At 41.0% G+C, this 14102-nt stretch overlaps 1 protein-coding gene across 1 annotated transcript; it reads right to left on the reverse strand.

The window, feature by feature from the left end:
* Positions 1-297: 297 nt before the first annotated feature.
* cstf1 (cleavage stimulation factor, 3' pre-RNA, subunit 1) lies at positions 298-13541 on the reverse strand. Its single transcript, XM_063473235.1, has 6 exons — positions 13482-13541; positions 12940-13124; positions 11722-11999; positions 11442-11639; positions 10960-11350; positions 298-853 (listed from the first exon to the last, which is right to left on the reverse strand). Exons 2-6 carry the CDS (start codon positions 13106-13108, stop codon positions 594-596), a joined length of 1296 nt encoding a protein of 431 aa, XP_063329305.1. The 5' UTR covers positions 13109-13124; positions 13482-13541; the 3' UTR covers positions 298-593.
* Positions 13542-14102: the final 561 nt, after the last annotated feature.

The raw sequence follows: 14102 nt of genomic DNA on the forward strand, positions 1-14102 counted from the left end.
GGAAAACAGGAGCTTTGAGAAGTTTGCTTCTTTTTTCCCTCTTTCCTGTTTTTGAAGATAAGACCAAGAAAGTTTAGAGGGATCTCTTAAGCTTAACTGTGACAGAAAGTGCAAAATGGCTCTGGCTGTTTGCGTGTTGTGTCCATTTGGTGCTCCTGACAAGTTGCTGCTCACTTTTTGCAGCAACAACTGTGTTCTTAAAATATCGACAGGATATCACTGAGCCTGTGTTATAAGCTCTGAGGGGGACTTTACACCATCAAATTCATAGAACAGACTTTTTTCCTTTGGATTGTTTATTAAAAATCAGAATTACAACATAAGGACATACACAAAATATAAAAGTGGAAAACTAATCAAACCTGCAGAATGATATCTAAGAAATGTGAGAAGAGTGTTACCACTGAAGTTTCTACACTCTTTAATAGGTCATAAAAAAGAAAACCACATGACTTATTTTTCTTCCTAAGTACTGTCTCTCTGATTCCACTGTCCTCTTTCCATTGAACTGAAAATGATTGAAGAAGACTACGAGTGTTTGCTGAGGTCAGGGAAGGCTTCACAAGAGTCAGACATCCTCTTGTTTTGGTGGCTCAGTCTGTGGTGGTGCGGCGGTACCAGAAACGGGCCCTGAAGTCATCACTGCAGGTCATGAAGCCCGGGTTGGTTGGTGAGTGGACGATGCAGCGGACAATGTTATTGTGACCCAGAGACAGCAGGTTTTTCCTCTCGGCTGTGCGGGAGTCCCAGCAGCAGAGGCTGATGGTGCGCTCGTCGGGCAGCAGCACGTAGTCCTCCGTGTGGTTGAACACGCCCTGCGTACGGTGCATCTGACGCCCGCTCAGCCCCGCGCCTGCAACAGATGAGCCCGACAGGTCACTCTAAGTAACTGAGCATTACAAAAAAAAAACACTTCCACCTTAAATACTGCTGCAATCATTTTCGCTGTACTTTAAGTAAATATCAGCTGATAAATACTGTCCTCACTTCCCATGCTTATCAGCTATTATGTGTACTAACAACCGTTACACAAAAACTAAAGTGATCAAATTATAACAGTGAAGGCCAGATTGTGTTTTACCGAGTTACTCTATAAACATCCAAGTATAGTCAGTCCAGCTCAAACACAGAAAATAAGTCAAGCGTTGGAGAGATGCCAGCCAGAGCCTCACCACCGATGAGGAAGCGCTCACAGAGAAACAAGATATTTGCTGTGTGGGCTCACTTTAGCTTCTGTCCGTTAGAACAGAGAGATGGATGTGAATCTGTTTCAATTCAGTACTTTCACATAACAAAAACTGTCTCATTGGTGAAATGATGTCATGGTGAAACAAAGTGAACTGAGGATAGAAACAATATTATTACTGCCTAAAATCACAGACACTGATTCCAAACAGGTTTTCCTTTGGGCCTTTAATAATGAGCATCTCTGTGCATGTGTGGTATCTGTGTAACACACTGGAGTATGTATCTTCTTAGATGCACTGCACATCCCTTCCTGAGAGTAGGCAGCTCTCAGAGACATGCTACCATAAAACACATGTAATTGATAAATTGTATAGTTTATGCCAGTTGAGCTGGATTCCAGCCAGTCTATGCTCACTGTTATTGCCCTCATGCATGTGGCGAGTGTCAAAAGTGATACTGTGAGTGCTGGCGGATGGTGTGTTTTGTTATCATTTTGGTTGGTTGCGAACTGCTAAACTGTTGAGACTGAACAGGTTGGATCCTACAGGTGTTTCTACGATGACTCACTGCAGAAGTGGAGCAAGAGAGCTGCAATACTTAGAGAAAACTTTTCAGCAAGTGTTTTAAATCTTTTACAGGAGAAGAGAGCAGCAAGTCAAGCTTGCCTCAAATTGCGTAAACTATGATGACAACACAGTTTGCATAATAATAACCAAAAGCGCAGACTATAACCGTAAGCCACTTTGCAACCCGCCTCAAACGTAGCTCCTCCTTTCATGATGTCTGCTCTGTTCTGTGCTGCTGCCACTACTTCACCGTTTTGCTTTCCCACTGTGGACATAGAATAGTGGGTTTTACGACTCTCTAATAATCACCTCTGACTACAGTGGCCCTGACTGAATTAAGCTTGCACTGATACACCAAAATATCAGCTGTGGCTTGTAAAGTAGACATTTATGTGATCAACACACAGAATGCTATGATTCTGTCACATTGACTGCCATTCACAAAAAAGGCAGAACAGATGAGTTGCTACACCTCTAACATCATCACACTGAGCTGTGTACCCATTCCTCTGCTCTTCACTCGGCTGACTCACAACTGCACAGCAACACATCACACCAACCATATTATCACGTTTGTTGCTAACACGACTGCGTTAGCACCAGTGTTGGGTAAGTTACTTTAAATTAGTAACTTAGTTACATTACTAGTTACTTCTCTAAAAAAGTAACTCAGTTACTTCAAGTTACTCGTTACTTTCAAAGTAACTAGTTACTAGGGAAAGTAACTTTGGTTTTACTCAGAATTCTCTTGTTAATGTGTTGCTTCCGTAACTGGATACCCAGCAAGATTGCCAGTCTTCTAGCTTGCTTACTTGCCACAAGTGCACTGTGCCACCTACCAATAGAAAGGAAAAAATAATGTGCACATTTCCACGAGAGAAATCCCACGCCTGGACCGTCGTTGACCGCCGCCATGATTCTAGCCTGCTTTTTACATCCAACACAAAAACTGCAGTCGTGGTGCTTTTGATTGTACTCAGAACTCAGAAATTCTGCCTTCTGAATAGGAAGATGTAGGTAACACCAGACTGCAGATGAGCTGCATACAGAGCTGGACTGGGACAAAAAAATCGTCCCGGGCATTTTGACTAGAGACCGGCCCACCATTATAGGAAAAATCATAAAGCCTTTGAATGAAAACAAACACTGTTGTGACAGTGATGCACACTGTTCTGATGGTATATATGTATCAATCTATCAATTGTTTGTTGTAAGACTCAGATAATTATTTTTTTAAAAGCTAGACATTTTAAATGAGAATAATAAAGAAAAGTATTTCTTTGTGCCCCCCTTTCCCTGTTAATGCCCTACCTGGCCCCCTGGCAAAACTTTGCTAGACCCGCCCCTGCACAGTTACCAGCTGTCAGCTACGTAGAAAAGGATCCTGGTGTTATTTGTCTCTCAGAAACAGTTTATAACTTCCCTTCAACTCATTCATGTCACCTAAAAGGTAAACCTGTTTCTCCATCACCTGTTCAGCTCTGATGATTCAGTAAGGACATCTCCTGGTTTCATCTTCATGTTTCCCTCTCACCAGATAACCAAACTGATATCATGACCAGCAGCTTTACAGCTGTGGCTCCAGCAAACATCAGCTGATACTAGAAATTAATATTAAATAAATTCTAACAACAGCTGATCAAGCTTAAACGTGCTGCTGTTGTTTAGCACAACATCCGCTGGTTTCCTCTTTCTGGCGCAAAGTGGGCGATAAATAAACAAGAGAGAAAAGCCGATCAGCTGATCATTGATCAGTTTCATGATTGAAGTAGAAACGGGAGAGAATGAGAGAAGAAGAGGCAGCTGTGCAGCTCCAGCTTTGTGTCTTTTTCATTGTAGCTGAAGTCCGGGACAAACTGTGTTCCTTTTCACCTCAATACGAAACGCGTAATATTTTCTCTGAATACCAGACGATTCTGTTTTTTAGGGGACGGTTGGCAACTCTAATAATTAACCGTATGAACAAAATAAAGTTCAACATCAGTAACATAGCACCCACCCAGCTGTATAGAAACTCCGTCATGCTAGCTAGCACACAGTACGAAAATGTCAGCATACCGAAAATAAACTGCACCTAAACTTGGTTTATATCTGACCCAGATAGACTGCAGGTCATAGCTTCTTACCTGAAGTTCAGTTCACCTGACACTCAGACCGGCGGCCGCTTCGGGTCTCTCCTCTTGCCTCCCTTTTCCTTCATCCACCTGCTGGCTTTCACCACTTGCTAATGTTACTGAATCTGTGGAAGCTCCGCGATATCCACCACACGAAGTAACGAATAACGAGCCTATCTAAATCCCAGTAACGAGTAACGCGTTCCTGGTTTTGGCATAATAACTAGTTACCGTGCTCGTTACCACAATAATAACGTAGTTACTGTAACGCGTTACTTAATAACGCGTTAGTCCCAACACTGGTTAGCACTGATAAGCAACAACGAAGAGTCCGCAGATACAGATGAGCCAGTAGCTGTCAAACTGGCGCACAGACAATCTCTCAACGTCAACACAACTAAAGAGCTAATGTTGGATTTCAGGAAGAACTGATCCACTCATCATAAACTGAGATTGTTGGAGGATCAAGTTCGTCAGTGTCCATATAACTGAAGACGTCTCACACAAACAACACCATCTCCTCAACAAAAAAAAAAAATTGCTGTAGAAACTACACTTCCTGAGAAGGCTAAAGTTAACAAGCGGCTGTGCAACAGCTTTTATCCCAAGGACGAAAGGCTTCTCAACACCACGCTGCCTACCAGAATCCTCCTTACTGCCACACCCCTCCAATAACTGACTGATAGAAACACTCACTAATGCACAGATACTTTATCCAAAGGACACAGACTGGCAGTCTTATACTGACCTTGAAGAATGCACCTGACACCTGTCGTGGTCTTATCTCTAAAGAGAAGGCATTATAGTCAGCTTAATCAGCTGTTTCTTCTTTATTGCACTTTTTCCTAATGTAATTTATATGATGCATTGATGTTTTGCATATTTTATATTTTCCAATTGGTTTATGGATTACATATATTTATTTTGCATTCATATTTGTAAATGTTAGCATCTGAGCATGTTTTGTTATTTGCACTGTGTGTACACTGTTTACTGACATGGCAATAAAGTTTACTTTGACTTAGCTGCTGGTTGTCTTTGAGCAGCCGGGAACTTTTTTTCTTCTTGTCTCCAGTGACTGATGGAAGTGGACATGGAGATGACTTGGTGACTTTAGGATCTATTCATGTAGTACAGCATTTGATTGTGTGCCTACAGCTGCCTGATGTAAGTTAATTTGCCACCATAAGAATGGTGATTGCATAACTCTAAAAATGAACCACATTGCAATCTTGTGCATGCATGAATGCTATTGGTTTGTCCCCGTTCCCGTAAGAACATCACAAAGATGGAGAAATATTCTCCACAGGCTAAATGACGGCGTGTTTATGGGTCAGGTTAGAAGTTCCAGGGATGATGTGTGTTGCAGATCTCATTACAGATGCAGACACATCTCCGACCTACAGCGTTACCAGTAGAAATCAATGTGATCTCTATAACACTAAGATCTCCAGCAGTGAGGACTTGTCCAAACTTCGCCTGCAGAGTGATCTCACAAAGAATAACAGTACTTGTACCTCGTACTGAGATACAGGTTACCCAATTTTCTCCTTTTTGTAGACTTAGGACATTCACAGAGAGCGATCACAGCAGTGTTGCTGGTGTAATTATTAATCATTTGTTGCTGATTCCCTGCTAATATCAAATGCATAAGTGCTGAATGTTAGCAGGCAGCATTGTAGATAATATACTTGTTATATGACAGCAAAAATATAACTACCAGCATGTGAATGGGCAGCTGTGTAGTTAGGACTGCTTCTTCTTATACAGCACTTGTTTAGTCTAACTGAACTCACCTCATTCACAACTATTCACACAAGCATCTGCACCTAAATCTAGCACTGGATGCATCAGAAAACTACTTGGGGTTATTATCTTGTCCAAGGATCGAACAGAAACCTTCCAATTAGCGGATACTTAGTAGACTAAATTATACAATTAAGCTCTGGTTTCCTGGGTAACCCTTTTTTAATGTGTTTTTTTTTTTTTTTTTACACATTTACACTTTTTTAAATGTGTAGCCTGTATAGGCCACGCATTTATCTATAGTTATTAATTACTGTTAAATAAGCAGGGCATTGAAGCCCACAGGAATCAAAACCACATTAACAATTTAAGAAATGCCAACCACTAAAAAAATCCCCCCAGTCTTTGAGCACAACGCATTACTACATCACTGTGTCTGCACCCACCACCCCCGAATTCTCAAAGCACGCCACAAGTGTTTTCTTATCAGATAAACATTCACAAGAAAATCTGAAACTATGATGATTCTTGTAAAGGAGGAAGGAAGTGGCAATGCAACGCATGTCTGCAGACCCTCCAACATAGCGTCATCAGGCTCTTGATTTGGCAGGAGTTTTTGCAACATTTATCAGAACAGCAGTCAAAGACGCAACAGTCACGATTCCTCACAACATGATTCAGTGTGATGAAGCGTGTACTGTGTAATGAAAGGGAATGAAATCTTTTTATTTTTACTGAGATCCAGCACTGGCAGCTGAAAGCTACTGTATATTTAAAACACAGCGTGGACCTCGATCACACTGATGTCCCAACAGCTGGTAATATGTAGCATCACAGAAAATAAACCAGTGAAGACACGATGACCTGGTTATTGCAATAAAGTAAAATGTAATCCAATCAGCTGACAAGTTCTTCACTGCTTCGCTGCAGTTAGAAAAATTAATTCAGCATTGCTCTGCTAGGGGGCAGTGTAGTCTTCACAAGCCAAAGAGCATCAAACCTAAACAGGCTGTAAGGGAGCAAGTGTGGCATGGACTTTCAAATCATTAACAATGGCAGATTAGGAGAGAAAAAAATAAATAACACACACACACACACTTCACATTTCACTGTCTATTGTACTTGTATAACTATGCACGTGTCAAATAAACAGTCTTGAACAGTTCATGCTGCTACACCACCATCTGCACATACATGACACTTTTATTTCTACATCTCCTCACTGTACTTGTCATTTCTCTCGTGAGTTATTGAGGATTTTTGATTTTCCATCAGTAAGCACTGCTGTTTTTGCCTCTGTTAGCTCCTTTTCACTGCTTTACTGAAACTATATATTTATTCTCTAAATGATCAATGTTAAATGGCCAAATATTACTTGAAACAGATACTGGTGATTTTAAAAATGTCAATAAAGTATAACTTATCTCGTGATAAAGACTCCTCGATGACAGCACTGATCATTTCTATTCTACAGAAATGGTTTTCATGATCAACATAAATCACATCCAGGAGCACTTCATGCACTTTTTACTGTGCTTGTAGCACTTTCAACTAAACGAACTTAACCACACAAAAATATCATAAATTTCTCTTTCCTGACTGATGAAAATCATCAGGAGCAGAATGCTTGTAACATTCCATGATTTTAAAGTGTCCAAATAAAGCTGCATGCAGCCTGTGACTCTATCAGAGGGAGAATGTTACAGCCCGCCACAGGTGACGTTATACTGTCACAGCAACAGGATAACACAGCAGAGAGAGCAGCACTAAGCCACGAGGATGCTGACACACTTCCTACTAAGCTGTTGAAATGCCGACACTGGTAGCACTTACAAGAAGGCGCTTTTTTTTTTTTTTTTTTAAATCTCTTAAAAAAATTTTTAAAAATGCTTGAAGTTTTAATTGACATTTTTACAAAATGACCATTTTGAGAATAAATATATAGTTTCGGTAACAGCCATGAATAGCAGTGAACAAAGGTAAAATCAGCAGTGCTTACTGATGGAAAATTGAAGATATCCTCAATAAACTTGCCTCAGTATCACTGTCACAGATTACATATGACTTACGGTGACTCTTTGACATGTAAGGGATAATACAGAGATGTTAATATGATAAACATCAGGTAAATTAGCGGTGACCAGTGACCGTGGTTCAGTTGTTCCAGGCAGTGACTGCAGAGGCAGAGTCCAGTGACTCTGTCACCCATGTTGGCCTACAAACGTTTGGAGAAGCATCCAAACGTTTGTAGGCCTTTGGATCTCGTCCAGTATAACTGTTGATAACATAATGATATAAAGTGTGTGGCGTTTGTTTGTTTACTTATAACTGTCATAGTTTATCTCATCTCCATGACGTTTAATGGGTTTTTTACTCGCTTGACATGTTACGCATCTAAAATGGTTGGGAAGTGATAAGGGGTCACGTGCCTGCAAAACCTCTATAGATTAGATATTTATAACATCGTGTAGATGGTATCTGCAGAGTGTGTTGAGAGAAATGACAGTACAGTGAGATGTAGAAACATAAAGGGTCGTGTGTGCAGATAGCAGTGTTGCAACATGAACTGTTGCACATATGGAAGTGTAAACAGAGTTTATGCTTAAGAGTTTCAGACACCACTTCTAAAAAACGATTTAGTTTTTTCTTCCCTAAGCTGCCATTTTTATTGATTTGAAAGTCCATGCACACTTGCTCACTTCCACTGACTGTGGATCTACTGTAACATTATATAGTTCCCATGCTACAATACTGCTACCATAAGTGCTTTGTCTCTTTCACAGCATTACATGTCATAAAACTGTAGAACAACACGTGAAATTTACAAAGCGTTGTGGATCCATGTGACAAAGTGACAAACGAGCACCCAGCTTAAGTCCATTCAGCTCATATTTGTATCATTTTAGTGTCTCTCCTGTAACTGCAGCTCATTCCTCTGGTTTTTACAGTGTTGATCTAAGAAGTGAGCGCCACGTCTCTTTTTTTCTGTGTGTTATTTCCTTCTGATTTGTTTAATTAAACACTATTAAATGTGTTTCATTATCATAAAAAAATTAAAGGCGGACAAAATGGCATCATAAGTTATTTTCTTTAAACTAAGGCGACCTCTAGTGCTGACTGACAAATAGGATCCTTATTACCACTGCATTATAATCATGCTTGATGGAGACGTTACAAAACAGTGCCTAAAAGCTGATAAATAGAAGAAAAAAACTTTTTACTCAAGCATGGCACGCTAACACGTGACTTATCAAGATGAAACACTGCATATATCCATTTAGGTATTTTAAGGGACAAATGCAAAACATAACACTCTGGATTTTCTCCTACACACACACACACACACACACACAATGTGGGAGAAAGCGCATTTTAATTACGTTGACGGCAGCTAAGCTCCTTACTGTAAGTGCGATCCAACCTCTGTAATTTAAATCCTAATAAGAATTTTTAATCAAACCACCCGTTCAGTAGCTGGAGAACAGTAAGCTTTGCCACTGCTTCCATCCACAGCACGGTTATGAAACTAAGAATTAAAAATCATTACAAAAAACAACTCAGGGACGGCAAACACATAATCCACGTGAGGTTCTGTTCAATAGTGCCAATTGACTATGTGCACGTTAGCATATGCTACTTCCGGTGCGGAAACTCCTGTGGGGAGCTTTGTTTCCGGTGTCCTATTCGCGCCTTGTTTACGGTCCAAAACAAGTTAAGCAAATGAATGAATCAAGAGGCGATTTACATTTCTATAGATGTCTTGAGCATTTACCCAATATATCTGTAAATGATGTTCATTGACTTGTCGATATTTTTCCCCCGCGCCTCAGAGCAAAAGAGAAAAACGGATTCAAATGTTATATTTCTCAGCTGTCCCTCGTTTATCGCGGCTGTTATGTTCTAAAAATAACCAGCGATAGGTGAAATCAAGTAGCCAATTTTATTTTTTGACGGTGCAAAACGTTTCGTGGACATACAGTACTGCACTTCAGAGTCACACTGCTAGCGATCGATGCAGCGATTGTGTACTGTACAGGAGAGACGTCACGGAGGAGATCGTCTGCAGCGATCAGGACGCAGGACACAATGTGAAGTAAAAAAAAGCATGCAAACTTGCACTAAAAAATCTGAGAAACAGCGAGGTGAAAGGTGAACCGCGTTATAGCGACTGACCACTGTAATTTTGAAGGTAAGTCACAACATACCCTTCGTAAATACTAATGTATAGAAACCCTCACCAGCAATCATTCATTTTTTGTGTGGCTTTTTTTCACGGTTTGTTAACATGCTGTGTAGGTGTGTACTTGACTAGCTGATTTCGACATAATGGGGGAAACATCTGGTTTGACTATTGTTCACCTGTAGTTTGAATGCTGAACATTTGCCTGTTTAAATCATAAGACCAGTCACTATACAGAGATGTGCTTCTGAATGTGGACGATGTGTCTTCTGATTCTGTAATGCAGTTCTGCTTGTGTTGAGTGATGTAAACAACTGATCGATCTAAACTCTTTAAACGTCAAAATTGATCATTAGATTTTTTATGACACAACAGTGATGAGTGTTCCCACCTTCTGCTCTTTGTAACTTAACGCGATCTTTCCGTTTTCGAGTTTTGGACATGATTTTGGAGAATATCTTGGCAGTAGCGATTGACCGCAAAGTAAAGCTACCGGAAATGTACAACCCTACATCCGGTCTCAAACCAGGAAGTTAGCTTTTTCTCGTGCACAGGGTCAATATGATATACAATCGTGTGTGAAAAATAGAAATATACATGCTGAGTAACATAGCAATGTGTTAACAGCGGGGCTTCAGTCAGAAGCTGTGAGTGCTGTGTGGATGCTTTCAGTTGTTTTTTTTTTTGAAGTTTTATTTCTGTGCTGGACTAAAAACAGAAATGGCATCCATGCTGAAGGTTGTAGAGAACTACAGCAGGCACGTTGTAGAGGTCTGACTCCTCGTGCCAAATAAACTTCTGTTAAAACAGCCAGAGAGCTGATTTTTTTAGTTGGTTAGTTTGTGTTGTTTTACTTTATTTCTTGCATTTTTTTTCTGTTTTAATATTCTATACACTCGTGAAAGAAACAATACATTTCTATAAACGACGTTTCTGGTCATATGTCTCAGCATGAACAGCTAATATGCACACTAGATAAATGTAATTTTTGAGTCATGTCATCATTATGGTGTTGGAATTTTAAATATGAATTTGTTATAATATTTATTTTTTATAGGTTTTAAATGTTGCAAGTAGCTCACTATAGGTAGATTCTGCGTCAGCAAACCTGTGACTGTGAATGCTTCAACTGTCATAGTTTAGAATAACAGCAAATCCTCCCTACCTGTGTACTTGACCAGAGTCCTGCCTGTTGAGATCTCCCAAAGTTTGACCACCGAGTCTTTCCCACTGGACAGGATGTACTTGGAGTTCTTGGAGAAGATGGCGGAGCACACCTCCGCGCCGTCGTGTGCCTTCTCGAAGGTCGTCACGCAGCGGTTAGAGACACCGTCCCACAGCTTGATGCTGCCGTCCTTGCTGCAGGTGACATAGCTATTAGCTGTGGGGTTGTAGCTGACTCCGCTGATGGTGTCTGTGTGCTGGTCCAGTGGGTTGCAAGACACGAAGCACTGGAAAGTGTTGACGTCATAGAGGCGCAGGGTGGGGTGCTGCGTCCCCACTAGCAGGAAGTCACCAGAGGGGTGGAAGGAGATTGAACGCAGCATTTCTGCTTCCTGTAGGTAAATCGATAAGGCGACAACTGGATTACAAAGATTTGCATTTATATACATCAGCTTTGGCACTTTGGATTTGAATATATCTGACCTGTATATATTTAAAGGCTCTTTTTGCAGAGGGCTTGGAGTAGTCAAACAGTTTGAGGGTGTAATCTCTGGAGCCAGATGCCAGAATCTGTTCGGTGGGATGGAAGGCGAGGCAGGTGACTTCATCGACGTGGTCGTACAGCGTCCGAATCACAGGGTGATTCTCCATGTTTTGCTGCGCCGTCTCATTCATCATCACCTGATGTATATAGAAATGAAAAAAATGTCAGTGCACTGGCTTAAAAACATCCAGCATGCCTGTGCTGTCTGAGCTGCCTCACCTCAATGGGCATGGCACTCTTGGCCAGCATGCGCTCCGTATCCAGGATCTTGATGGAGGCGTCAGCGGAGCCTGTAGCGATCAGCTGACCATCTCGACTGTATGTAGCAACGCGGCAAGGGCCCTTGTGAGATGTGACGTAGCAGGTCTCATACTCTGACGCCTCTGGAGACATGGTCTGGACGTCTGCGTCAAATTCCAGATCGATGCCAACACCCGGGGCTACAGTATCTGAGCGACCGATCGCATACTGAACGGCACTATCGTCATTTTCCATCCCTGTAATGGATTATAGGTTGTAGTTAGGATCTGAAGACATACAGTACAAAAACCAAGATGCGGATGAAACAACTGGGACAAAGGCCTGAGAATCTGAGATTATAACCCCAGATAGAGGAGAATAGATAACTAGATAGACAGAATAAATAAAGCCAGTAAAAGCAGCACCAGTAGAAGACTTGAAAAATCTGCCCTAAAAGAAAGTCAGTCACTCTATAATCAGTCATGTTTTTCTTTTTAAAGCTGTTTTAGTGTGTTCAGTCTGAGCGTCATAGTCCTGAATCTTTGTCCTAAGGGCAGAGGGGAAAAAGACAGTGTCCAGGGTGAGCTGCATCCATTACGACACAGCTGACTTTTTAGCAAATGTTTTGTGCATATGTCAGTCAGAGGTGGCAGACTGGAGCTAACCTAGCAGAAAAATTAGGAGGAAGCTAAAAGCAAAGGGTCAGCAGTTTGGAGGCATTTCACACTGCCACGTCTACTACGTCAGCCTCTTTTCATATGTTTGCAAAAGCTTTAACTTAGCTGGAAACTGTGGTTATGCCACATGAGTGTTTGGGAGGATGCAAAAGGGAAAAGTCCTGCAACTGTAAATGATGCTGCAGTATGGCGCACACTAATGACTCTCACTTTCAATCAAATCAATCAAAATAAGACCAGTGCAAACAAGGAACACATGCAGAGCAGAGATGCGTGACTGAAGTGTGACTGATAGATGATCCCAAAAGTCTTACTGAGGTGAAGTGGAAGAGTGCATTCTTCAAGCAAGACAGAATTCGTATTATTTGTTTCACTTCAAAAACAGCTCGTTTTATAATTGAAGCAAAAGCTATGAAGTCGGTGTCGGCTGTTTCTTTTAATTGCACAAAATACTTTTAGGTATCCCCCACCCTCCACCCCAAGATGCTGTTTTCAAGATCAGAACAAGCTCAACTCTTACCTATCTTTGCCAGCTGCATGAGCTGCTCAGAGGGAGACACAACGCTCTGTGGCTTCACCTCATTGATGAGACTGTTGGCGATGCTAGTGTATCCATCGTAGAGCAGCTGGCTGATGATAAGCTTGTACAGGTGCTGTCGGTCCTTCAGAGTCGGTTTGGGACGAAACATGTTGGGCCACTGTCACCTAAACCGGGTCGTAAATAGTAACAACTGTGTGAACTAAAGTCGAAAACAAAATGTCAACAACCTGCCCCAGGTCTATATTAGCGGATTAGGTTAATATCAAATCACAATATTAGCGAACACCGTTAGCTGTAGGTATGCTAACAGTGTGGTAGTTATAAGGAATGAATGGATGTGTTAGCCTTGCAGCTAACAACGTTAGCTTTGTTGCTACAGCGATGACAGAACTAAAAAAGAAAAATGTGTTCATTGTGAACCATGAGCGTGTGCATTGTCCAAAAGAAGCGGTACATGCTACTTAACAACATAACTGTAAAAATTATCTGTTTTTAACACTGAAACATATAAAACATCCAACCCTCTTAAAAGTTCCAAGTGCGCTTCTTGATCTGGACGTCCGATACGTACTACGTATTTTGCGAACTACGTCACCGCACAGAGAAACGTCATATCCGCGCGACGCGTTTCTGGAGCCGCCATCTTGCTCAGGGGCTCTGGCTAATGTTTTGGCCTATTCCGATACAAAATGCGACCCTTTATGCTGCTTTTTGTTGTTCAAATGAAAATAATAATAGAATAAAGTTCAGCTAGTGAAAGCCGTTTAATTTGATACATCATAGTTAGAAATCATTTTAAGCTAATGGTTTATTGACCCCTGAAACCAAATGAAGGTAATGCTGATTAGAATAAGTTAAATAAAAAAAGAACATATAAAGTAATGTATTGAAAAGATGTTGAAAATTAAGTTTGTCGGTTCACTATATCTGACATTGTGCCCTGCAAATAATTTAAATCAGCACATTGTAAAATATTTCTCATTTCACTAATGCCTTATACATTAACAGTTATATATACCCCAAACCCCGCTTTTAATAGACAAAGATCCCGTTGGGGTTGCATCAGAAAGTCATGGTATAGGCTTTAGATGGACTTGTGTGAGGATTCTCAAAGAAGACATTTGTGGATAGAAGCCAGTGGG

This window comes from Pelmatolapia mariae, linkage group LG5 (assembly GCF_036321145.2).
Source record: "Pelmatolapia mariae isolate MD_Pm_ZW linkage group LG5, Pm_UMD_F_2, whole genome shotgun sequence".
Lineage (NCBI taxonomy): Eukaryota > Metazoa > Chordata > Actinopteri > Cichliformes > Cichlidae > Pelmatolapia > Pelmatolapia mariae.

Excerpts from the sequence above, each read along its gene's own strand:
- cstf1 (XM_063473235.1), bottom strand. The coding sequence starts at position 13,108 with ATGTTTCGTCCCAAACCGACTCTGAAGGACCGACAGCACCTGTACAAG. Across the intron at positions 11,640-11,721 it reads AGAGTGCCATGCCCATTGAG|GTGATGATGAATGAGACGGC; the intron begins GTGAGGCAGCTC and ends TATATACATCAG. Across the intron at positions 854-10,959 it reads GACTCTGGTCAAGTACACAG|GCGCGGGGCTGAGCGGGCGT; the intron begins GTAGGGAGGATT and ends CATCTGTTGCAG.